Genomic DNA, 27,898 nt, shown 5'->3' on the forward strand with positions numbered 1-27,898 from the left:
GCCAGTGGGAAGCAGAGTATCATACTAATTTCTTTTTCTGGCTTTATGAGGAGATGGTTGCCTTTATGTTACTATTGAACATGATTGAGGAATTTTGTTTAAAATAAGACTTGTTTTAAATCTCACTATTCAGAGTCAAAAAGAGATTCCATTTTCCTATTTTCCTTGCAGATTTTCACATCTGGGGAAAAAAATAATAAAAAAAAAAAAGGAAAAGAGGAAAGCTGTCAGGAAATAAAAGTCAGAAAGAGGATATCTAAATTCGGATACATTTCACTCAATTTCTGCAGACTTCCCAGTGTGAGTTGAGTGAGCTAAGCTTTCACATTTTAAAACAATGCTTCCTAAGACAAGAAAAGCATCCCACTAGCATGCTCCACAGACGTCCTTTCAAATCTGGAACAAGCCCATCTAACGCAAGAATCTACCACTTTAATATGAAAATGCCACTGTTAATGGAGCCCTTATCTGCTCTATAGCCTCTTGGTTCTCCTTGCTACAAATTCTATTTAAGTATTATAATTTAAATCAAATATGCAGGGCAAATCTTGGAAATCTACCCTTGTCTCAAACAAATTCAGAGATCCTACAGGACTGGCCCAGAGCTTTCTCAGTGAGATAACAGAAGGTAAATCACAGGTTATGGGGAAGTACCATGGTTCATGCCCACAAAGGAGGCTGACTAAACACATGCACAAGGAGTACAACAGAAATCTAACATTTCAATTTAAAGAGGTGTACATTTTTAAAGCAAAACCACAAGTTATTTATATGGATAGATTTTTAACAAAGTAATCTGATCTGGGAACCGGGGGATTTTACTTAGAGCATCTGCGTTCCACGTTCTCAGGAAAGAAAATTTAAATAATCCTAAAAGCTGAAAAAGGTATTTTTATCACAGCCTTTGCAGCTATTTCACATTTCTCTCAAAGAGAGCTGAAGAGATATCTCCAATCACATCTGGATGCAGGCCCCAGTAAGTACTGTGTGCACTGCCTTAACAAGAACTCAAATTATTCTATTTAAAAAAGTCTAACCCTTAAAAAACCCCCCAAGTTCTGGCATTCCTTCTCAGATTTTTTCAATTTGTGTGATGTCAGTTTACATCTAATAAGCATGTTGTTTATTATCTTCATTTAAGTCAGGACTTTTACCAAATTACAGCAAGAGCCATAGGAAGCATATCACGATTACAAATCCATAATGCATGCAAGATCCCTGTGTAGCACCGTTAAATCCATTAATCACAGTCTTTTTGGTCCCAATTATGCTAAAAAGATATTCGATAAAGTAATTTCAACTCACCTCTCTCTCTCTCCTGTTACCATCAGCGCAAAGAAGGCAAAACCACAGCGCTTCCGACAAATTCTCAAGGCACCTCTTTTGTTCCCTTTAAATTAAATCCGAATTGGTTGCACGTTTTACTGAGCTGCTAATGCTCTCCACATGTTCCCTCTCTCAAAGTGAAAATGTCTTCTATTAGGAATGCCTAGCACTGAACATAAAACTGTAAAATGTCCTTCACACAACCCAAAGTTTCTCCCTATCTTTGGAATGTATCACTACTTGCCCAAATGAAGAGCACACAGTCCCACAATTAAGCTTCCTTTAGCAAATTTATTTAGTAAGACTCCTTCTCTTAGTGTGTTCAGAAACTCCATTATCAAAAGAAAGTTGTTTATTCTAAAATCCGTAAATTATTTCCTTTAAAAGCAGAAAACAAAGCAACAAGTTTTTAAAGTGTGAGCTAGAGGAACTTCACATTGTCCATGGCCATGAAAAATCTACTCCAGCACTCAGCAAACGCACAAATTACAGAAAGATGAAATGACATAATCATATTTGCAGGGAGAAGCATCTCATGTGAGACAGTACCAAGAACATGGGCTGTAGGCACATGCTTAACTTTGCTCTCAGAGAATGAAATGCAACATGGCTTCACATTTCCTTAACTATAACAGCACTGACTTTTCAACACTTCAATGATATACTCTTAAGAAAAAGAAACACTTATTTTCCCCTTTTCAGCCCATATATCTCAACTTCTGTGCAAAAAAGGGCCAGGTACAATTACAGACGCAAAACAAGATTTTGTCTGTGAAAGCACTGTGGTTCCACTGCCAACTTGTGCTCCCTCCACGTGCTTCAGGTACAAGTCCTACCAGAAGGTTCAATAGATGCAGAAATAGTTGCAGAATCTAATCATATCTGCTCTAACACATACAACAAGTCCACATAATGGATAACAGAAGGGAAAACTGTACATGGAAAAAAGGACTAGCTGCATAGTTCAGCTATTACAGGACAAATAAAAACAGCTGGCTTCTACTAGTCTCCTGGTTACAACCAGCTTGCAGCTGCCCTCAGGTATCCCACAACAATACAGGCTCAAGAAGATATTTATGGCTACATTTCATAAATGATATTAAGAGCAAGGGGATATCAAAAAGATAATCCCAAGAGCTCTGTGGAAAGGCTGAGTTATTGGTGCTAACACTGCTGGTTAACACAGATGCCCAGATAGTAGGGCCTAGAAAGAGCTGCTGTGCAGCACTGCAGCACTAGTGTCCTAGAGTTGGGAATAATCCACTGCAGGCGTAATTCTGCATCTACTCACATGCATGAGCCAATAGAACAGGATTATAAAATGGTTATAACCAATACCAAAGCTGTATTATGTATTTTGCAAGACTCTTCCAATAATATACTTGTACTCTGTTTAGGTCCCTCACTGGATCAAGCTATGACATGTACTATACACAAATATCTATGTAAATTATTTTAATCTATTGTCAGATAAAAGAAAACTTTGCAAAAATATAGTAGAGGGATATAACCATACCAAAAAAAAGTATTTTTATAGTGCAAAAGTATTTTAAATAACCAACTAGGGGTCCTGGGTGTGTGTTTTGGTTGGTTTTGTTGGTTTATTTGGTTTGGGGTTTGGGGGTGTCTTTTAATAATAAACTGACACAAAAAAAATAGTAAAATTTAAAATATTCCTTACAACATTTGCTGACCTTCCAAGCCACAGTACTCTAAGTAATCCCAGGTCAATACACGCACTCAGAATCACATCAACTTTTGTTATTTGCATTCTTCTTGTATTACATTGTATTAACAACTGAAGCTTATATCAAACTTCCTTTGGCAGAATCATTCTAAGTCATTGTCATGGATCCCTGTCCAAATATAATTCTCAGCATTGACTGCAACACCCCTGATTTAACATCACAGACATAAGCATTTTAGAAGAGGACATGGGGCCATTCAGATACATAAGAGCAAATGGCACCTTTTCTCTCAGAGATCACATCAGATTTCAAGGAAAAAACTACGAAGCAATGAACAAACAAATGAAGCAGGAGCTGCAAACAGAGCTGGCCAACCAAGGACCTAATGGTTAAACCAAGTCCTTCTGCAGGAAAAGGGGAGCTGATAAGGATCTTTAAAACTTCACTGTCATAACGTTGCTCTGACTAAAACCTTCCATTTAGTTTCAGGGTCTAAAACTTTTGACATTGTTGGTGTTCACTCTCTATAGTTACATTCTCATTTACATTAGACTTTATCAAGACTTCAGCTGAGCCCTGTAATTGTTAAATATATATAAACTAAAATAATGTTAAAACACAACTAAATACAAAGTCATATGGTTGCCAAAAAATACTAAAAAGACTTTTCCCACAAGGGCAGTAACTCGTAATAAATGTGATTTGAATAAAAGGTCAAATTTGAAAGCTTGTGGGAAAAAGCCCTACAGTTGACACTATGTGATTTAAGGAGCACTCAGAGCCCAGAAGGCCAGCCCTGTTCTGGGCTGCATCAAAAGTGTGGTCAGTAGGGTTAATGAGGGGATTCTGCCTCTATTCTGCCCTTGTGAGACCCTACCTGGAGCGCTGTATCCAGTTCTGGGGTCCCCCGCACAGGAAGGCTGTGGACCTGGTAGAACAGAACTGGAGGGCATATAAAGATGCTCCAGTGCTCTGGTCACCTCTTCTGTGAAAACTGAGAGAACTGGGACTCTTCAGCCTGGAGAAGACAAGGCTTCGAGAAGACCTTATAGCAGCCTTGTGGTAATCAAAAGAGTCTTTTAAGAAAGAAGAGTGGCTAGTGATAGGACAAGTGGCAGTGTTTTTTAACTGAGAAAGGGCAGATTTAAATTAAAAGTTAGGAAGAAATTCTTTACTGTGAGGGTGGTGAGGCACTGGAACAGGATGTCCAGAGAAGTTGTAGATGCCCAGTCACTGAAAGTGTTGAAGGCCAGCTTGGATGAGATCCTGAGCAACCTGTTCTAGTGGGTAGCATCACTGCCCATGGCAGGGGGTTAGAACTACATGATTTTTAAGGCTCCTTCCAACCCTCTCTATTCTATGATTCCTCCACTAAGGTCTTTGGACATCAGCAAGTAAAAAAATACATCTATAATTTTCAATTAGTTATGTTTTCTGAACAGAATTGGTTTCAGCAATGCTCTTTTGATATAAAGAAACATTCTAAATATTAAAATTGGTATTAAAACAACTTAAAAGTATTAGCTATTAATTAATCCTAATAATTTTATCAGGATTAAGCCAAAATGGGAGAATAGAGTAATATTTAAAAGAAAATTTGTTCCTTCATACTGAAAGTCCTTAGTACATACATAAGAAAAGAAAACTGAGAGTTTAAAAGAAAAAAAAAAAAAGAGAAAGTATTAATGCATGTGTGCTTAGAAGGGACTCATATTTAACAGGGTAGAATATACCACAACTTCTGCACCCAAGTTATTAAGTATGATTCCTTCCCTGCTTTGCTTAAAACCAAAAAAACCCTACCCCACTTGACATGGGACTTGCTAAGTCTTCCCAGGACTCAAAAATATTGGCCTATAGTCAGTACATCCTCTGACATTGAAGCCCAATGAATTCCCCAGAGATTTGAAGTCACTAACGATGGAAAACTTTATCTGGACATCTGAATGTAAACACTTCTGTTATTTCTCACAATTTAAAAGTACAATAAGTTAGGAAGAAGGAAAAAAAATATTGGTCCAACTTAGCAGGAGAGATATTTATTTATACCTATCAGCTCTTCAGAACAAAGTAAAAAGCTGAATACAAAGATGACAGGAGGTTCTGCAGATAAGTCACTAGATAACCAACCACACCTTCTCAGAAAGCAGCCCTAGCTACCTGTTGGGGACTTCCCAAAGTCAGTAACATTGCTAGCCACAACTCTTCCCATGGAGACGGTGAAGACTGAAAGAAAACACCCAAAACATGACAGTTTTACTCCACGTAACACCATCTCGGATTCCTCTAGCTCCTGGCTTCTACTCCAAATATGTAACATATCTTTTAACATCTAAACCTAATGCTTGCTTTTCAAAAGAGACGTTAACAGGAAGCTGATGCACACACACACACAAGCAGTACCCACTGTGCCAGTGAAATAACTCTTTTATTCTGTGAAGGTTTGACTGCCAGGCACAGCTCTGCAAACAGTGCCAGTAGTAAGAAACACAGAATGCTCCCTAACTCTTTCAAACTATCCCATACCAAAAAATAAGACAGGCTTGATACGCAAAAACAAAGAAGAAAATAAGAGAAAAGAGACTACGTTACATCAAGCCAGGAGCTGAAACAAAAACTTAACCCAAAGAACCTAAACTTTAGCAAGGGGGATGGAAATTAGAACCAGAACTTGCATTTGGCTTTTCTGACTATAATGAATCAAGCCAAAAGCCCATATCCAAACACACCTCTTCTCTAGGAGTTTGAAATCTGGACTCAAGTTTTGCAGCCTGGCTTCCTCTGTACTCACTGGTGAATGCATCACTGCTGCCAGAGAGAAACAGCACCTGACAAGGGACTACACTTTCACACAGGAACAATTAAGATGCATCCACAGTAATATGGCTAATTGCCCACAGTAAGCTTGAATGAAAACAGATAATAACAATGCAACCACATGTTGAAGCTAAGAACCTTATGTACTCCAATTCCTCGATGGCTGCACTCTGGAGAAAAGAAAAAAAAATTACAAGAAAATTCTTTTTATAAAACCTCAATCCGGGAAACTTATCAAATCTTGTCTTGCTGCACTAGTCTGTTTTGCCAAATATACATCCACACCTAACAAGAACAATCTTCTCCAAGCTGTTCTTAATTTCACTCACATTTATAAAATCAGTTTAGAGTTTGCATCATCTCTGTTCCTTCTCTAACACTTAACACGTATGCTTGCTCTACTGTTCTTCCTCAAGTCAATGGTAGTAGAGGAGAAACCATTCCTGCACAAAGAAGCCTAGAGACCATTCTCAATGAGAGGTATTTGTGGAATTCTGTAGGTTGCTTACACTCAGTTTAAATTCTGAGAAATGCCATTTCATAACATATTCTGGGTGCATGGGAAAAAGTTTAGCTGTATTTAAAACCTGAATCCTCCTAAAGTCACTGTAGAAATGACACAAAACTTTGACTTTCTCCTCCTCCTTTTAAGGAAGACACCCATATTTCAAGGCTTCAGCTATGATCTCTTGAAGCAAGATAAATTAAACATATTATAACTGTTGAATCTACTACGGAGAAGCTGAAAACAACTCTGGCACAGACACACAGGACTTTAATTTATTCTTTTTAAAACCAGCCTCCATAGAATTTGTCACACTGTCACCAGGACATGAGCATTAGCTTTGCCACTGACACTCAGTGAAACATTGTGCTCTGTAGAATGCTAGAGAACATATTAACGCCATCCCAGACCATCAGCCTCTGTTCAGGCAACCTTAAAGCTCTTGACCTTATGCACCTTATGACTTCCATTAGCCTTCTTGTTACAACATTGTTTTAACCAGGGTTTTTAAGACACTGACACTGTTAAAATGACAAATATACAGTCAAGACTGCAAGATGTGAAGTAATAAACTTTACATGCTATTAAAATATAGCAGTTAGCTGTCAGCCAACAATTCTTCAGCTCCCATTCCCAATCCAGAGCACAGTCTTTTTCAGGTGCACACAAAGGCTGGGACAAGACAGGTAATTAAAGATTCTTCAAAGCACCACCCAACCATCTGACTTCACTGTCAAATACTATACTTCCCTGTGACGTTTAACATGCTTTAAGGGTAATGTAGCTAATACAACCTAATTTCAGCATGCAACAAACAAAACAATAAAATCAATTTATTTGCCATTGTCGTCAATTTGAAACACAGTCATGTCTGATTCATATTCCCCAGATTTGCTTCTTGGAAATCGATTCTGTTTATTTGTTCTCTTTCAGGCACGTGGAACTTAACTTACCAATGCAGGCATGGACTCTCACTGATAGCTGGGTTCTCAGAATTATGCTGTGCTTCTTGCCCCTCCTAAAAAGAGAAGAAAAGTATGTAAAGGTATAGTGAGGAAGAAGAGGAAAATAAACAAGTCAACTTGAGCCTAGGGAAAAAAGGGTGGGAGGGAAGGGAAGACACTAGAAATTTCGTCTTTGTTTCTCATAATCCACTTCCATTTTAATTTGCAATAAATTAGTTTTCCTTGCCAAGACTGTTTTGTCTATGATAGCAATGGTTAAGTGATCTCTCCATCTTTATCTCAAACAGCAAGTTTTTTTACCTTATTTCCCCTCCCTTCTGCTGGGGACAGGGAACAAGAGAGCAGCTGGGCTGGCATCTGGACACTCACCAAGGACAGCCCACAACAATGAAAACTGTATTAGGGAAGTATCAAGTGATGACTGCACATTTTAGTTTTCACAGAAATACTTTAATGCTAAGTATAATTAAGCATTAAAAGAAAATCTGAGGTTAAACAAGAGGTTGTTGACACTTTCACAGATCTGCCTGTTTATGTAGCCTAAAGGGTTTCTAAAGCACAAAAGTAGCTGTGTTTTTTTCATTCAAAGAGGCAAAACTGATGTTCTTCTTCACTCTGACTCTCAATTCCATATTGGGCTTAAATGGAATGGCTATTTTAATTAGCTGCTAAATACCTCATTTGGTTTTCAGTCAAATTACCATTAGTTGCATTTCCTCAACCTGGGCAAGAGCACAGTTCTTGATTTCTAGGCTCTACACCTGCAAACTGGCATGAGGGCACCAATAACACCTTGTCTCTGCACCCAAACCTGTTCACCTGATGGAAGTGGGGAGTAAGAAAAGCCAAATATCTTTTATGCTTGTATAGCAGCACATTCTCCCTCTTTTCTCTAAAACTAAAAATGCAATTCCTGGACAAGTGGCTCTAGGTGGCCCAGATGACCTCGAGAGGTCCCTTTCTACCTTGCACTCTGTGATTCAGTGAATTTATTGTGGGAAACCACACATGAAGGCACACTGTTTTTAGAACACAATCAGATGCAGCTTAGTTTGTGTCATACAAACCATAGCTACATACAAGTTAGAGTACAAACCAGCATAATCTTTCTCAGTAACATACTTTGCAACTCTGCTGAAAGTCTTCAGGGCCAAACCCTTTATACAGACACCCAGCAGAATCCTCTACTGTCTATAACTTAAAACAGTTTTCTAGTAACAAAAAAGTACTTCCCTGCCTTATTGTCTTCCTGTCCACAGTTATTTTGCAGAACAATTTTTTTTATTATTATTTTCATTAAAAAACAAGACAAAAAACTTTATATTACTTCTCTGAAAGATCTGCAGGGGAAGAAAGGAAAAGGAAGCAGTGACATGCATTTTCAGAAAAAATATTGCCCCTAGGAAAATATAAGAGAAAATAAAGAAAATAAGTACCTGAAAAAAAGTGGTTAATGTTGACCTGTGTACTTGCTAATAGAGGACTTAGTTCCATTGCAGAATGCAACATTTCTCTATAGATCAAAAAAACCCCCAAAACATTTAACACAGTTGTTTTGTTTTTTCAAAAAAAACCCCAAAAACCTTTAATCAAAATTACTCTTTAATGGGCCCACTTGGACATCATTAGGACAAAGTGGGCAAAGTGTGACCATTCTCTTAAAAACTTGAAGTGCCAGCCAGAAAATGCTATTGCCCACACAAAAGCAGACTGTAGTTTGGACTGTGAAATTCCCTGGAGCAGTTCCAGGTTTAAGACTGACTTCTCTGTCCACCTAAACTCCTCCTGTTGTTCTGGCTGGACACAACCTTTGCCTGCATTCATATTCTGCAGATTTTTAACAGCTGCTCCCCACCCCAGGAGTGCCAGGACTCATCTGGAATATTTAATTTGCCAAGTCATTAAAGAATTTTTGACCAAAACTCCTGCCCTTCCCAACATCTGATTCTGTACAGAAACTGCTTCTCTTGATCTCCCTTCCTTGATGGACTTATTGATAGACCTGACATACACAAATTCTCGAAAAATCAAAAAATGGAAGAATTGAGTACAGATTCTTTATTTCAGAATTTTAAAAGGATAGCCCAGAGTTAGCAAAGGAAAAGGAAGTCTATATAATCAGACATATTATTCTTCCCATCCTGAAAAACTACTCAACTAAAAGAAACTGCTAATTTAACAAATAATGGACATTACTATCATAGAACTCTCTAGTGTTTTAGCAGTCTATAGGGTACAATGACTTCACCAGCTTTCTGATGAATTCTACAGGTCTGTGGTGATTTGCTGAAAGAACAGACAACAGGTAGTGCCCAGCTATCAGAGAGTAAATAAACACAAGGACCTGAGAAATCAGAAGCATTTTAAAGCCTGTAGAGATTCAGGCCCACTACAATTTAATAGTTTCCTCCTCTTTTCTAAAAATCTAATGCATAATGTTTCTTCATAGAAACAAGACCTTTTTTATTGGTAGCTCTCCAAGCTTCAACAGTGGTGCTACTTCCTCACCTCCTTACAAAGACCCCTGAAAATTATAAGCAAAACTCAGAGCAAGCTCTCTTCTACAGACTGTTCTATGCTGTTGTTCCAACTGTAATACCTCCCAGGACAGAAAATTCTCACACACACAAACATTGATTTTTATCTCCCACTGGTTGCATTGGCAATTTTTCCAGCCTAGCAAAATCAATATGATTCAAGCCCCAGAAATCACAAAGATGAAAACTCATTTACAATGGTGCATTCCCCCACTTCCCCCCAGGCCACATCATGATCATCACTACAGAGGCATTTCATGGGGTTCAGGCATACTAGATTTACCCCACAGCAGCTAATTATAATAAGATCAGTTGCATGTAAAAAATTAGAAACGATGCAATTTCCTGATTAACACTTTTTACTATCATGCAATATAAATAACACTTTTGCAAAATGATGATCACCTATGACAATTATTACATCCATGATTCTACACATACCAGTTTCCTGGAAAGCATATTACAATAATAAATGCCAAAAAAAAAAAAAAAAAAAAAAAAAAAAAGGGGGCAACTTGAAATCCACCCATGATTTCACAGACTCATGATCTACTGGCCAAACAGCATTAAAAAACATGCCTGTAGGCAAGCTTGTGATAGCCGGTCAGGGAAGGGAAAGGTGCCACAGGACAGACAGGCCATTTGTAGTAAAAATTTAATAGGTTAAAAAATACACTGCAGAAAGGTTAAAAAACACACTGCAGAAACAAATATTTCCAACAAACAAGATGCATTTATTAAAAACAAAACTTAGACATGTAACAAAATTTGCAATCTACTCTTAACTAAGGCCTGTATTTTTACTGATATGACTTTTTTTAAAAAATATGTTTCAGTGAGTGCAACTGGCTGCTATTTATTTTTTAAAAAATCCATGAAGCATTTAATAGAGTTAATTTAATGGCTGCAATTTAACAGTACACAAGTAAGCAAATTTCACATATTGTGCTGACATAGCATTCTTTTGATCTCTTCTGAGATCAGAACCATTATTGCTATAAGATTAACTTCTAGTCTTTGGAATTACCAAGACACAAAATGTTTTCTATACTCAACTTCCCTAGTAAATTAAAGTAAATAAACATATGCCAACAACTCACTGAGTGCCTGTCTTATAGAACACAAATGTTTTATTTTGTCATTGTTTATGTACCACATTACAAATAGTTTCACTAAATTCAACTGCCACTTGAATGGCATTTTGAAAATAGTTCCTCAACTGGTTGTCTTACACAGTTGCTTGTTTTGAAGAAAAGCCTTTGTCCGAACCAAGCAAACCCTTGACCAGAAAAAAAATACCCAGAATGTTGTTAGGGGTACAGAGGGGAAAAAGTGTTAATAAAATAATAATTATTTAACCCCAAAACCACACATTAAAACAAACCAATACACAGTTTTCGTCTTAATGCTTCAAGGAAACTTTGAGAGGAAATTTTAAGACAGTCTATTTTATTAAGACGTTACATTCCTCTTTTCATACCTATACTAAAGGCCTGCTGGTATTAAAAATTGGATTTTTATGTAAATACCCAATTACGATTCATTGGCGTTATGAGCAAGACAGATCACAATCATTTCCTTGACCAATCTCATCTTTGTAAAATAGGAGAATGCATCAATTAACATACATTTTCTATTTCAATGTTTTCTTTCTTTCAGGACAGCAACTATTCAGACTTCCTAATATTCTTCCAAAGGCCTATATATATCAATTTAATAAATTTAGCCTCTTAAAATAATCTCCTGCTTCTGAAAACACATTATCATTTAAAACCAAAGTGGAAAATCACTTCTCGAACTTTTTTAGTGAGTGCTTAATAACTCAATAAACAATATTCATTAGATTAAAGGTGTTAATTCTACAAAAGGCCATGCTATATCCTTCTGGGCTCCTTATGTTCTGCTTTCTACACAGTACTTGACAACCATGGAAAAAGCTACAGTTTTACAGCACAGCAGCAGACTAATTGCATTGGTTTTAATAATACTCTATAGCCACACAGACAAGCAAACTTACTATTCTTCATTGTGTTTGCTCAAAAAATAAAATCTATCCCAGACATCTGAATTGTCAAAAGACTGTCCTAAGCAGAAGCTGAGTCCAATGCTGTTAGAAGCCATGATTTTAGCTCACAAAAAATTTCAATCTTTTCAGTTAATGTAGGTAAAAGAGTGTCTAAGCTCTGCTCTTAGCTAGGGTCTGCACGCTCTTCTATTTCTGAAATATATAAAGTACATGAAAAAGCTACCTCATAAAAGCAAACCGGGACCTGAATCTTTCATGCAGTGCTGCACGCATTCATATGGCAACACAGCAACTAAGAGTGATGCATCTTGTTGGGGTCACTGTTTTTTGGGGAGTTTTTTAAATAAATAAATATACTATAATAGGCAATCATATCCCACCCTCAGAGTAGTTTTCAAGTAGCATATTCCCATGAATCTCATTTTACTCTGTTTCAAGCAGGGATTCCATCCATTAAGATTAGTATTATGAGTCACTTGTAGACAGAAATAATTCTTGAGGATAATTTGGAGCGAAAAATAATTTGCTTTGCTGGAAAGTATGATTATGCAAAACCTTTTAAAACTACAAAGTAGTCTGTTGTGCACATAAAAGTTTGGCTATTTCAACAAATGAGTATCCTTTCCCTCAGATCCCAGCCAAGGTTCTGGAAAGATAGCCTAGATGTGGTGGTAGATGAACACTAGAAGTTTCAATTCAAACTGGCAATAGCAGTAAAGGGATTGTAATAACTGGGGTCCAGAGGATGGACCTCACCTTTCCCCCCGCACCAGCCTAACAGCACAGCTGATGCCCTTCATCATCCTACTTTAGAGGAGCGCTATAAAGAGCAAGCAGTTCCCAGCTGCAGCCTGCTTTTAACCTGCATAGCTACATAAAAACCTACAGCTTATGTAAGGTTTGCTGTCTTAAGTTTCACCAAATCAAGAAAATTAAAGGAAAATAAAATCATATACTGGCAAACAGTACAGGTACCTTGTATTTTCATTATTTAGTTGTTATTAGATGGGAAGGTTTGCTGCTCCCCCAGCCTCCAGCTCCCTCCATATTCAATTTTTCACACTGCTATGAAGTGCAGACAATCACTCACAGAAAGGCCAGTTCCAAACCAGAGGAAATCAAATGAGCCAGGCATACATTTACCTGACTCCAAGCCTCTCTTGAAATAAGCAGATGATTTTTTCATCATCCTTCAGAACCACTACCAAAGCAAACACAACAGGTTACTGAACCCAGCTGAACTATCATAAGCTGTTGCCTATTTATCCCAAAGGGGGAAGAGTTTGTATGAAAACTAACCTCAACCTGGTAACACTGAAATTATTTCCAGCCCTGGACAGCATTTAACATCAGCCTAATCTGACAATTTACCCTATAACAATTCTGCAGCAAATTCTGCCTGATGTAACAATCTAACCATTATGAAAACCACAGATGCTGCTTTCAAAATGCACATGCACAACACATACTTCACACTTTGTTACAGCTTCTCATAGCACTCAGGCTTCTTCATGGACCATTAACCATCTCCAATAATCACATCCATGTTTTCCAACAGAAGTAGCTTAATAAGAAGAGCATCCACCAACTCCTGAGCTCAAGAACCACTGACTCCCACAAAAGAAACCTAGAGTACAGTATGCCACCAGAAGCAAACACATGCAACAGACTTGTTCTAGAGTGCATTACTTTTGCAAATGGCTTTTGCTTTTCTGTTTCAGAACCCATCCATTTCCATCTTCACTTGCACACACCTTTTAGGGAGTGGAAAATGCTTCTGCAATGGGGTATTGTCTAGCAGTTGCTTCATAGTTTAAGGTACTCCACAGCAGCAATAGAAAACAAACAGTTTGGTGCTGAATGCATAAAGGATGAAACTTTTGCCAGAGTTCAAGCACTTGAGTCTATCAGGTTTTCCTTGAAAAAGATCTGCAAACCAGCACACACACAATAAGGAAAGTGTTTGTTTAACCTGCTATTAATCAGACAGCATAAATCCTAGGCTTTGATTTCAAAGCTGTTGAGATACATTTTGACTGCCATTTCACTATGATTTGCTTCTCCATTCAACTGCAGATTCAAGAGATAGAAAAAAAAAAATTCTGACACTTCCAAAAAAATGTGGTGTAAAAGCCAAGTCTTTTGAAAGTGAGAGAGTGCACATGTGCAAGGAGAGTGGAATTAAGAATCTCTCTGAAACTCATCCGAAAATCTTATCCAAACAAGTAACCTTTCTGAAGTTCTTAGGTGATTATTATCTAAAGATCCAACTGTCATGTTCAAGCTCATGTTATTGCCATTGAATAATAGAAGCAGAGGAGCTCAGAAAATAATACCAATAATTAAAAAAGTCTTTTACATGCTAATAATCCTCAAATGAATGACAGCACTAGCAACCTATTCTGGCACATGATAGGCTGTACAAGGCAAACACACATTCATCCTCATAGGAAGTCAGTGGGCTTTTCTTTCTTACCTCAATTTTTCCATCTAGAAATTAGTGTGAAGTCAGAATGTGTCTGCATCCTGTTTGTGTAATACACTTGCAAGTCACCTAATTATTTTTCAGAGAAGTTTTATTCAAAGCATTCCTGGATCATGACACGCTTACTAAAGTAACAATCATTGGACAAGTAACTAAACAGATAGCAACTATTCACATCTGTTCACTCTGCATTCAAAAACAAAATATAAAAATAATTAAAACTTTACTAATCCAAGTAGAAATAATCCCAGCATATTCCCTAAGCAAAAACTGGGCAGGCAAAGTCTTGCCAATTATTAGAGCAAGCAACAGTATGCAAAAGAAGAAAGTATGCTTAGATCTGTATGTTCTCCCTGCAGTTCATTCCAATATTGCGTTCTGTGTTTGTCAACATGATTTTAACAAATAACTGCCTCATTCCCACTAAAAACCCCAGAAAAGTTACATCTGAATGCCAGTGAGTGGAATAGCATCCTGGCTGACACACTGTTGTCTGTACAATTGTGCAAATAAGGACTACCTACAGACTGTCACTACATGGTGCTGGGTTTTTACATCCCCCTAACTCTTCACAAGTACATTTACTAGGCAGGGTTGTAATTTTTTTTCTTTTTTTTCCCCCTCTCTTTTTAAATGGAAACAAAATGGGATAGAAAGTAAAGGGGGAAGAAAATGAGAAACTCCAAAGTGTTGAGTGCAACAATCAAGGGATTCACCAAGTATGCATTAATAAGCCACATGAATAGCACCAAATTACTTATTACTAATGTATTCTGAGTATACATCAGCAAAAGGTGGAGTCTTCTGGATATCTCACCACAAGGCAATGATTTTTGCCAAAAGATAATGAATCACTTTTACGCTCTCTAAAATGCAATGAATTCAAAATGGGAGAAACATTTGTTCCATTTGTCCTTGTCAGTAGTTTATGTGCAAGCAAATTTCAGAAGTTGGAGAGTAAGAATCCCTTCCCTACTTTCTCCCCATACTTTCTCTATCAGCATGCTGGCTCTTTCCCAGCTGTTAATAGCTCCATTTCCACACATTAAAACAAATACAAAAACTTTACAAAAGCCCCTCAAATATTTGAGGGTTGACTGCTGCCTTCACAGTCAGAAAATGACCATTCTTCAAGAGTTGTCATTCATGAAAAAAACTGTATCCCTTCCCAACTCAAAAGCTCAACCCACTCAACCCATATATAATTGTTTTCAGCAGGATGTTTATCCAGTCGTTTTGTGAAACATTGATAGCATGAACAAATAAATCTCCATCTTATATTTATTTTTATATTAAGAAAACACAAATTTTATGAGTTGGAAAATGGTGAAGAGAATTGCATTCAAAGAGCTATTTTAACAATAATATTGTTTCTGGGTAAAACACAAAACCAAGAGCATAGTTTCCACACCTCTTGTCAACCTTGCATCACGTTCTTCTTCAGAGAGGACACATCACTTGAACAATGCTTTCCAGTTCTTAGGTTATGTATATGCTGTCAGGAACTGTCAGGCTCTGACTGCACATTCCTCCCAGTAATCTTTACACCTCCTAGTTTCTGGTCATATGGTTTTGCTATCACCTGTACTTTTATATTCACATTACACAAGGATTTTAATTTAAAACCTCTTCACACTTGAAGAAACAGATGCCTTGAAATATCTGGATTTTTGGGGGAAAAAATGTTAGAACAACTGGAAACCTATGGGACAAGGTCAAGGAGGAAAGTAAAATAAATTAACCTCCAACAGCTGAGTTACTTGATGTTTCCACATCTTCAGACAAAGGAAGGGTCCCTCCAGTGCTCCCAGCCACACTGTGGGACCCACAGTTTTGGTTCCAGACCACTGCAGGTGGCATTAAGAAGAGCATTTCCAGCTGGTGGAGGGAGGTGATCCTGCCCCTCTATTCAGGCCTGGTGAGGCCACATCTGGAGTGCCGTGTCCAGTTCTCAGCTCCTCAGTACAAGAGAGACACAGAGCCCCTGGAGCATGTAGAACAGAGGGCTACGAAGATCATTAAGGGATCAGAGCATCCCTCTTATGGGGAAAGGCTGAGAGTGCTGGGCCTGTTCAGGCTCCAGAGGAGACAACTGAGACAGGAAGTCTCTAAAGGGAAGGTGTCAAGTGAGTGGATCCAGGCTTGGCTCGGTGGTGCCAAGCAGTAGGACAAGAGGCAATGGGCAGAAACTGATGCCCAGGAAGCTCCACCTGAACGTAAGAAAGAACTTTTTTACTGTGCAGGTGACCAAGTACTGGAACGGGCCACCCAGAGAGGGTGAGGAGTCTCCTTCCTCAAAGACATTCAAGAACCATCTGGACACAATCCTGTGCAATGGGCTCTGTGACGACCCTGCTCAAACAGGGAGCTTGGACCAGAAGCCCCACTCTGGTTCCTTCCAATTTGACCCATTCAGGGAGTTCGTGAACAGCTTCATTAGAAGTTCCAGAGAAGACATGAACAGCACTTGAATAATTTAGGGGTTTTTTTCCTCACAAAGGCTCCTAATACCTGAGCTTAATCTGACTTACAGTTCCAAAAGAGGCATCTAATTTTTTTATAATTAAAAAAAGAAAAAAATTGACTCAGTTTATAAAAAATAGTCTTAAGAACTTTTCATAAACATCTCCCTTTTATTAGAAATCATCCTCTACGACCTTAAGGGAAAAACTCTAATCTTTTATGTTTTTTAATTTAACTGATGACACTATAAAGATAATAAAGTGAAGAAGACACTATCCAAAGCAGCACAACACATTTGAAAGCAATGCCCTAATCACTTAATTGGTCTGTTTCACTTTATCTGTTTTAGAATGAAACCATTTTAAGCACACTCATCAATAACTATTTTAAAGCTGTCCTACCTTGCAGTAGAACATGCATAAGTGCATGTAAGTACATAAAAATAAAGTCTACTTTGCACGGATCAACATACTACTTTGTGTCTCTTTCTGCTTTTGGAATTTTTCCACTAGCATCTTATTTGGCAAGGGCTTCTTCTTAACTTGACATACAAATTCTTAAATATTAAACACTCTTCTCAGGCCACTTATTTCTACTTCAGAAATGGGCTTTATATTTATTGCTGGGCCAACAATGCCTTTGCGAGCACAATTACTGAGCAGTAAATGTGAAATAAACTACCGTTTTGCTGTACTGCTGTGGTCTTAACCCTGGCAGTATTTACTAATTTTCATGGTTTCATTACCAGAGATCCTGGGCTAGTCACAGATTTGCAGTGGTTTAAGCTGTTAGCTCACAACTGGAGGTTAAATTGGAGACACTTATTTTTATCAGAAGCAGATTACCACCCTAGTTTAGTCAGAGGTAAACCAAACAAACCAAGCACATAAACAAATAGATTCCCATGGGATAAAAGCAAGTGTGAGCTTGCTTACACAAATTTCTGCATTTACCACCAGGTAGGAGCACACACAGGAACAGCTGTCATGGTATAGGAAGTGTAGCTAATTCACAGCTATTATTAATTACCCAGCACAAACTCCCTTGGCTGCCCACACACTCTGGGCAATACTACACTGGTTTTCCCCAGCAGACGGTGAGCGCCCATGGTGCTGGTCTTGTTCCAGGTTTGGATTCCCAAATCCTTGGTTCTACTCACAATAGGAATTGAGTTCAGAGCAGCCCTGCAGCACTTTCTGGCAGCCCTACCTGAAGCCCCACAGATGATCTGTTTATGGAGAGAGGAAGGGATTTCCTCCTCACACATTGAAGGGAAACACATTTTCAAGCCTCAAGAGCTCTCACTTAACTAACAGCCTCGTCATTGAGGAGGAGGGCAGAGTGCAAACACAGCTATTAAGCAGCTTCAATGTTAATAAAATTAAATGGTTTTAAATAGAACATCTGGCATCAGCTGTTTCCATAAGCTGTTTTTATTTAAGTTTCCACCATAAAATGGAATAGCTGGACTTCTCAGCTATTTTCACATGTAAAACTGAATGCCAAATTTGGCTACCCTTAAAAAAATTTGTCCTAGGAAAAACTGTAAGAATTATTCACACACTTTTTGGTTTGGCACTTTTTTTTGGTATGTAAGAGCCTGGGAGAGAGCTAAGCACAACAGTATTTTTGCAATACATTTTGCAGTGGAAATTATTTTTTAATAAAAGCACTCTTACTGCATTCATTTGCCAGCAGTAATCACTAAATTCAAAAATAGCAAATCTTCAAGTGCTTCCACAGGTACCTTGGTACAGATACAGATTTTTCCCTTTACAAATGAGTAAATTCTGTGGCAAGGTGGGAGAGAAAGAGACACAGCTGCTGCAGTATTGACAAATCTGTAAAATCATGGGTCAAGCTCTTAAAAAAACGCCAGCATTTAAACACTGTCACCAAAAAAAAAAAAAAAAACCAAAAAAAACCCCACAAAAAACCCCTCTTAGGGCCAAAGCAGACCACAGAACACCTCAGGACTTGGTATTTGCAATGCCACCTTACACCCCAAAAGCCACCATGAGTTTTTGACACTACTCTCAGGCACATGGGTTAAGAGCACTGTGCCCCTTCACATTTTGTAAGTGTTAATTCCAAGAGGCACCTCTGACCTGCCCTGGCCAAGTCTACCAATCTCAGGCTCCTGCCCACTCCAGATCAAAATCACACAGAGGGTAAAGAGCTCATGAAGCCTCCATGTCCAAGCCACAGGAGCCAGTGCTCTTTGTCAATTGGAAGGAGTGAGGTACAATTTCCAAGAAGGAGGCATTTGGAGAAGAGCAGAACTCTGCTTCCCTTTGAAGGACATGTTCAGCACATCCATGAAAGTTAACACTATCCAGTATTGTGATGGGTTTTTTTGTAGGCTACTTGCCTGGAGGCTCTCAATCAAGACTGGGATGAAGCTGTGATGTGCACAGACTGCACCCCCATCTGCATCCCCAGACTTCTACTACACACACTAAACTGTGATTGCTCTAATCTCTGTGCTTACTGTTACACTCCAGACTCCTCCTAGACAGCACACAGCAAAACAGGGCACCACAGGTGCTTTGCAAAAGCTCATATGGACCTTGCATTTTGTGTATTTTGGTGTGAGCAAAGTGGCTTGCAATTTCTGACCTCAACATATGCAGAAGAGGTTTACTTCTATACCATCAAGCCAGCTTGAAAACTATGTAAGGAAACAAGCCTTGGCCTGCCGTAAAATTTATTCAAGTTTACTATTATTTTAAAGATGCTTATTTTCTAAATACATTTTATATACACAAATCAGAATTCATTTTTTTAACTACAAAAGCAGTAACATTTTACTATTTGTAGCAACCTTAATTTGTCAGTCATTTCTTCACAAGATACTGTGTCAAGAAGATCCACTGAAAAGAAATACTTATCTCAACTGGTGAATAATTTTCATACTGCAACTTTCAGCTTTTAATTGCATCCATCCTGCTTCCAGAGCACATCCCTCAAAGTCACATGTCTCATTTGTTAGGCCTACAAAATACATACACATATGTGTAATTATTTTGATTACACGCTCTGGAAGCAGGAATGCTCAGAGATGCCTTGCCAATTCTTCTGTGCAGGGAAACCATATGGGACCAGTAATTTTATTTCATTTTGCTGTCAATGATTATTGCAAGAGAACTATGAAAATTAATTACTACAGTTCCACCTAAAGATTATTTTCAATATTTTATTTAATTATTTTTTATATAAACAACAAAATTATATCAGAAATAAGAAGCTAAAAAGCTGCATAAAGTTTTGAAAATATAGGCAGTAATAGTTAATGCCCTCAATCTTTTTGAGGTAATTAAGAAAGCATCAATTTGCTCACCCATAAAAATGTATTTCTTTAGGAATGTGAAATTTTAATCTGTATCACCATTTATTCTACAACAGTATAGTTTTAGCTATACATCCACTTCAAAATGTGGTGCAACATCTCAATCTGATACATTTTAGACTGGCATACTGCTACCCTGTAGAAATTCTTACATCATCCAAAAATTACCATGACTTCTCATCCTAGGTTTTTTAGTTGATGTTTCTAGGGAGCTGCTTTTGTTGTGGTTTTTGTGGTTTTTTGGTTTTTTTGGGTTTTTTTATGCTTTTTTGGGTTTTTTTTTTGTGACTATCAATTGCATTTTTCAGATTCAGCATTTCATCAGACCCAACAGCAAAATATCACAGAAATCAAAATATTTTCCTCACAACATCAAAATATATTCTTCTATAGAAATACATATTATTATAAATAAAATTAAAAAATATATAATATATTCTTCTATAGAAATCAAAATATATTCTTCACAACATGGATAAATAATGTCAATAAGAAGTCACAGTCTCCTGTTTGTAGGAACACAATGACAATCTTTCCCTGGTACCTCCATTATTTTTCTTGTTGTTGGCACTGCAAAACATAGAAATGACATCAAGACAAAACACAGAGAGAAAGCTACCAGAAGGGGGTAACGTTTTTCACCCATGAACAAACACAAATACATTCTGTTTAAAGTGATGTAAAATCAGCATAGAATCTGCTAGATTTCAGTCCTGGTTCAAGAAATAAGCCATAGCATTTTTGTAAGACAAAAACTAAATTAATTTTCAAATGCATCCCCAACTTCTTTATGTAAACAAGTGACAATAAGTTTTCATTTTCACAACTGTATTATTTGCAAAATCTACGCGGGAAAACAACCAGTACAAAAACAGGAAAAGAATGTTAGAGATCCTTGCCAGACTCCATCCCCTCCAACAGATTCCGAATCAAGCCCGGAACGAACAGCACCATCAAGAGGGAAAAGGTCATCCAGCTAAAATGGCTTGAGAAAGAGTGCCTAGAAGGAATGCAAAAACCTTAGCACTGAAGCCATTTATCAGAAGTATTTTAAAAGAATCCCTGCTGAACAGAAGTCTTGACAACATATTCCCTGAAGTCAATGCTCATAGCATACTGCCTGAAGAAACTCATGTTCTGCATTCTGAGGACTGTGTTACCTTGTGGGCTATCATGAGGGCCTGCTAAGACATATCCACAAAGAGAGCTTGAGCAATTATATGGTAATTTAAACACATCAGCTTCTTGATGATTCCTGCTTTCTCTGTAAAACATCAAGGAAGGCAAGGAAAGGAGCTTTACCTGTCACCAACACCTTTAAGCAGCCAGCCTGCCTAAACAGCCTCCATTGTGTACCACTCTACACAACTACACCATCACAAAGTAACCTGTTTTGTAAGCAAGGAAAAAAGCCAAACAGCTAAGCAACCCAACAAGCAAGTGAGCCATGAACACAATCCAGACTTGAAAAGTAAGGTTGTTTTCCTACATGCTCCTACTGACCCTTTTGCTGGTTGCAACACCTGCTCCAAGGCCAGCCTCATTACTTGGCCAGATGTTTGTCCTGGCTCTTCCAAAACGAGCCCCCATATAAAAACAATCTGATTCTCCTGAATCTTACAGCTGTTCTCAAGGGTGCAAATGGCAGCAGGTAAAGTTGTAAAGATTGGAAAGCAGTCCCATCCCCATCCATGTTTTAGTTAGTTCTCCGGGGTACCAAGGCAGGTGTGTTGGCTTTTCTCCTTCACTAGATAGAAGATTTGATTGTGCTGGAGTGGACAGCAACTACCTGTTGCCTCTTTTCACTATATCCAGTAACAGAACGGCATTCATTTCTAATTGCATGAGTGCATATGTTTCTTATACAGGTTATTTACAGATACACATTATAAACCTCCAGCAACTGCCACTATTCTCTTCTCTCCTTTTGAAGGATAATCCTTCATATTTTCCACTATGCTCATCCAATCCCTCCTAGAGAAAACAAATACCTACAGCCTCTCAAACCAATCAAAATTTTTGAGACTTTGCTTTCTGCTTGTTTTGCTGTATTTACAAGTCTCATTTCAATAGTGTTTAAAAAGAAAACTTTCATCACTTTTCCTGGATTAACAGGTACGTTTGGTAAAAACAGATTTTCAGTATCAGATTACAGGACACTCTGACCACTTTGAGTAGGAGTTGCCACAGCTAAGGTTCTAAAATTTTAAAAATGCCTTGAATATCCAGCTACTAAAGCCTTCACTCAGAGTTCAGCAAGCTTCAGTGACCCTGATAAGCACAGCAGCTTTGGCATGGCAGAAAGACAGGTCCTGAGGTAGTCTAATCTCAGAAAATTAAAAGCTTTGAAGATTAAGAGCAGGACCTTGAAATGACCCAGACAGAAAAAGAGAGAGACTAAATGGTTTCTGCAGCCAGTCCCTCCCAGACAGCAGGCTGTTGTTAAGCTCCCATGGTCTGCAGCCAGAAGCTCCAGCTCAGGAGCACTCCAGCTCAGTGTTTTGGTCTCAGAACTGCAAGGCCCAAAAATGGAGTTTAATTTGCTATAAATTTAATTTGGAGTTTAATTTGCTATATACATTAAGAAGACATTACTGACTGCATTTGATAACCTGTCTAGAATACTCTGTTTTTCCAAATAACATCACATAAGCTGCATTTACTGTCAAGTAACAATGTTAAATTCTACAGAGAAGCTTATCCTGCATCCTTCCAAATCTCTGGTGGTTCTTGTTTATCTTTTCTTCTCTCACAAAACATGGACAAAAATGAAACACAGAAATCCATCTGAATCCTCACCAGTACAAAACTTCAAAAGCAGCAGTTCCATGATTTTTGTTTTGTTGGATTGGGTTTTTTTCCCAGAATAGCCATCACAGAGAAAATTATAATTGTGTTTCAGGAACAATTCATATAATTGATTTTACATGCCCAAAAGAAGCATAAAAATAAAACAAGGTGAGCAGTAGCATGCCATTTCAAGAGCAAAATCTCATGGAAAAAGCACCAAATGATCTCACTTGCCAGATGTCTTGGCAGTGCCAAATTGCAACTGTGGGGTGTTAAAAGTATTGAAGTTAAAATTACCAGAATTAATCACAGAGACACCAATGGAAGGGAAAAAAAATGTGAAAAATTCAAATTGTATTGCTCCCATTAAAAAAAACAAAATCCTTCGTATTAGTTGCTTTCAACTCATTATAAAGTTAGCTGGAAATATGAACTTGCTGTTCTTTGCAGTAATTTTTATCACCTATGCACAAAACTGAAGACTATAACAAACTCTACACTCAGTGCTCCTATTGCATAGGAAAGGAGGCTCAGTTCAGCTTGTATTTCCTACTCTGTCTATTGATGAACTCTCTTCTAATTGGTTTCTAACAGAACAGTTTTTATCTTGTAATGGTTATAAAATATGCCCCAAACTGGTATGTGTGAATAAAATATACACAAATCCTAACACGTGAATATCTGGAAATTATTATTTAAAATACTTCTCCACATAAAATAATCTTCAGAGGCACAGTTCAAATTTTTAAGGCATATTCATGAAAGGCAAGACAGCTATTAGAAGTGGAGAAGGAGTATAAGCAAAAGGGCTCCATCTCCTACTACAAAGAAACTCTAACAAACTCAAAATTCAGTTAAACATACCCATAAAATAATCACACCTATCCAGTCCAATATAGTCACCAGAAAGACAAAAATAGATCTAAACTTTCTGTTCATTTTACATCTTAAGACAATCACTGGAAAGATCTACAAAAAGAAAATTCTTCAAAAAAGCAAATCTCCTATGTGCATTTACACAAACACACACTGATGATAACTTTTGCTTTCACTTTCAGTTCTAAAAGAAATGATTATGGAAAATTGTGTCATAGGAATCCATGTGTGCCAGTAAAAACTAAAGAAGAAAATCTAGAGAGGAGAATACTCAAAAAACAACATGCACGCCCATCCCTTGGACTGAATCATATCAATTCCAGGATTGGAAAAAGAAACCAATATAAGCCTTTTCTTCAAAAATATAAATGGAGGACAACTATCAAGGCAAAAGAAATTGAGTTTATAACTTCAGGAACACCACCCCAGTATAATCCTCTACATGACTAATATCATGTGAAAGATCTCAGAGTTCTCCCAACAAACCATCCTCATTTATCAAGTTTCAAAGAACTATAAAATCTTATTAGACTAATCAAGACATTTGTATTCATAGATTTCTCTATAGTATGTCGTATTTTAGAGAAACTGTAAGAGTGAACACAGAGAGACAAGTCAAAATTCTTAATCATACAAAGGGACAAACATACAGGCATACGAGGGAAAGATTTTTATCTTTTCTGTTCCTACGCTGACAAACATATGAAGTTAACCACGTATTTATTTATAAAAATTTAGTAAACCTTTACTTACCCAGCATCCTCCTGGAAGCCTTCTAATTCATCTCTTTGCTCTGCTAAGGTGGATTCTAGATCCAGATAGGTACCATTATGAGACAATTGCAGGGTGCAGTCATCAAGCTGTAGAACAAAATTCAGACCATTAGATTACAAGAGGCTTCCTCTCTAACATACCTCTAACACTGCTTCCCATTTTCCAGATCTCCAGACAAGATCTCCGTAAAACAAATAATATGTTGGGAGCAGGTAAGAAAAATGTTTTGGCAATTTATGCGATCCCAAACCCATGTTCCCTAGACCATGCTTGCTCACAACAATATCAATACAATGAAATTTATTAGAACATACAGAAGAAGATTAGAGGGCTTTAGCATAGCGCCTTTAAAATGTAATACAAAAAAGAGAAGTTAATTGCAATGTGTATCAAGGACATAAATTACTGTTCTCTGTTCTTACAGTTGTAAGTAGATTTTCTGAGCCTCTGGATGAAAATGGAAGAAAGAGCTGTTTTGTGAGCTATGAATAGCCCCTATGAGCACAGATATAGGAATGGGACAGTGCAAAATGTGGCAGCCAAGGGTTGGGGTCCTGCAGTGAGGGTGAGTACAGTCAACCAAGTCACAGAATTTTCTGGCGTTCTACTTTTAGGGCCAGGCACCAACGAACCTCAGAGGGTACAGGAACAACATTCGTAGGCACTGGGTGAGGGGAGGACTGGAAACCTTTGCCAGCTTCCTACACAGGTACTGAGGTAATCGAGGACCAGACCTGAAAGCAAAAATCTGCCCACAATGATGCTTAAGAGGCAGGAAGAGAGGCAGGGAGAACTTAATATCTTCATTTCTTTTCTTTCCTCATCTTCAAGTTTTCCATTAATTGTTCCAGCTGTTGTTAAGAGCCAGATTTGACACAAGTTAGAAAATAAATTTTCTGAGGCTTTATTTGCAGGGTGCTCATCACAATAGAAAATCTAGGATGAACCATTCCAAAACTCTGGCTAACTCATTGACCAGGAATACAAAATAATTACTGATTGAGAGAGAAAACTAATGAAGCTGGGAGAAAAGCTAGAAAGGAACATGAGCTCCTCTCTCACCTTGACCTAGCTCAGTGTCAAATAACAAATAATGAGGGAAAAAGCCTTCCCAGGGCAGGAGAACAACATTTACCAAGGGGTAAGTGAACATACAGGGTTGTCCTGACTTGTCATTAGGGAGGCATGTGACCATCTGCTCAGAGAATTCAGACCAGAAGCGTAAAAATGGACATCACTGAGCCCAGCTGAACATGCTGCTGGGACCTTCATGTGCAGCACTGCACTGGGGCTCCTTTTGTAACCGCTTCCAAGCTCACAAATATCATAAGCCCCAGATGTATTGTACTACTAGATACAAAATCCAGCCTGACAGCCAAACACAACAGAACCATTAAGGTTGGAGAAGGCCTCTCCAACCAATGATCACTGAGTCTCACTGCTAACCCAGCACCACCATGTCAAACACCAAAGCATGCTCCTCTATGCCACGTGTACATGTCTTTCGAACACTGCAGGGATGGCAATTCCACCACTCCCTGGAGAGCCTGTTCCAACATCTGGCCAGTCTTTCAGTGAAGAAATTTTTTGCTAATACCCAATCTAAACCTCTGCAGGTGCAACTTGAGGCCATCTCCTCTTGTCACAGAATCATAGAATGGTTTGGGTTGGAAGGGACCTTAAACATCACCTACTTCCAACCCCCTATGTCATAGTTTTCCTGCTGCACTATGGGTTCCAGTTCCTTCTGTTTGTTGCCCATGCTGCATGCATATGAGCAGATGCACTTCATTTGGGTGATCAATCCCATTGCCTTTTCAAGGGAAGAAGCTCCAAGTCCTGCATTCCCAGGTGCTTCTGCAGGTTCTAGCACATCAATAACCCTTGCTGCTGCATAGATCTCCATCCCCTACCACTAACAAGACAGCAAACCAAAGGACCTCATTAGCACACTGTCTCTCAGAGTGGCTTGCTGCCTCCAGGTCTGTCTTAAGTGATTGTGATTTTATCTCCTCACTCCTTCAAACCTTGTTTAAAGCTCTCTCACTGAATGAGACCTGCTAACTCCTGCGCAAAGACCCTTTCACCCTCTGAGACACATGTACCCTGTCTCCTGCCAGCAGGCCCAGCGTCATGATCAAAGAAGCCAAAATGGAGATGTTTCATTCCTCTAGATTTAGCAAAAACAAACTGACAGATTCTTTGCATGCCTCTGTGTACCAAAAGGCAACCATAGCAATGGTGGTGTAACCATACATCCCTGCTTCAAAGACCACCTTGAAAAGAGTCAAATATTTAACACCGTACTTCATGACAATCTTCTGCCACAGGTGGCAGCCAGTGACTCTCTGAAGGGGTAAGCAGGGGTCTGAAACTGCCCGTGACTCAAATAAAGGAAATTACCACCCTTTATCACTTTTGTGGACTTTTCTTTCTGCTCTTTTTAATACTTAGAAAGAAAATAAATTAAAATCTATCCTTGATGAATTACCTCTTTTAATTTCCCATCCAAGTTTTGATTCTCAGTACCTGTTCAGGAAGAGCATTATAAGCAGCCACTCATGTGGAAGTCAATACCTAAACTTGGTCACTGTTTTCTGCCACTCATTTATATACAAGAAAGGAAGACAAATAGTGTATTCTGGATTAGCTGTGTTGGAAATACTGTCAAAAAGCTCATTTACAATTAGTGATAGAGTGAGACTTTTGCAATTTGAAAAAAAAGTTTAACCTCTGGAGAAAGGGTAGAGAGAGGAGGTCAAGGTGTATTTCAAATTTGTTCCTTTTTTTTTTTTTGATTTTTCCCTGGTGAAGGAGTAACACATTAAATAAGGTGACATAAGATTTTACTCTGATTCCTAGGGATTAAAGAAAGCAAAGAATCTGCAAATGCAACCCTCTGATATTAAAAATACAACAGTATTGCTATGCTGTCTCTTTCCAGTAACAAAGGATATTATTAACCTATGTTAATTCAAAATACTCTTCAGAGAAAAAAGACTAAATACTAGTCTGGGAAACTTTTCCCAAGTAGTTCAGGGTATGTAATGAAATGCTAATTTATTCAAAGTAATGCCAAAAGGCAAACTACTAATTAAATAAATGTTGTGCTGTCTCTATGGAGATTAGGACATTTGCCCACAATTTCCATTTATACTGCATAATTAGAGAAAAGAAGCTGTGCTTTACTAATATCTTGTGACTTCAGTGTACAAAAAGCACTATGGGAACAGGAAGTCCTTCATGGACATAGTACATTGTACCTATGTTCATCTCATTTTCATAGTTTCAGCTGAA

General features: G+C 38.1%; 1 protein-coding gene across 16 annotated transcripts in view; it reads right to left on the reverse strand.

The window, feature by feature from the left end:
- The window catches only part of FHOD3 (formin homology 2 domain containing 3), a 372,401-nt gene that overhangs the window by 313,232 nt on the left and 31,271 nt on the right, over nt 1-27,898 (reverse strand). For all 16 annotated transcript variants that reach the window (XM_086897050.1, XM_086897029.1, XM_086897020.1 and 13 more), the window contains exons 2-3: nt 24,581-24,687; nt 7,290-7,354 (exon numbers count right to left, since the gene is read on the reverse strand). In XM_086897050.1, the coding sequence (XP_086753176.1) occupies nt 7,290-7,354; nt 24,581-24,687 (172 nt within the window). The remainder of the gene's footprint in view (nt 1-7,289; nt 7,355-24,580; nt 24,688-27,898) is intronic.

This window comes from Cyanistes caeruleus, chromosome 1, assembly GCF_971803275.1.
Source record: "Cyanistes caeruleus chromosome 1, bCyaCae1.hap1.1, whole genome shotgun sequence".
Lineage (NCBI taxonomy): Eukaryota > Metazoa > Chordata > Aves > Passeriformes > Paridae > Cyanistes > Cyanistes caeruleus.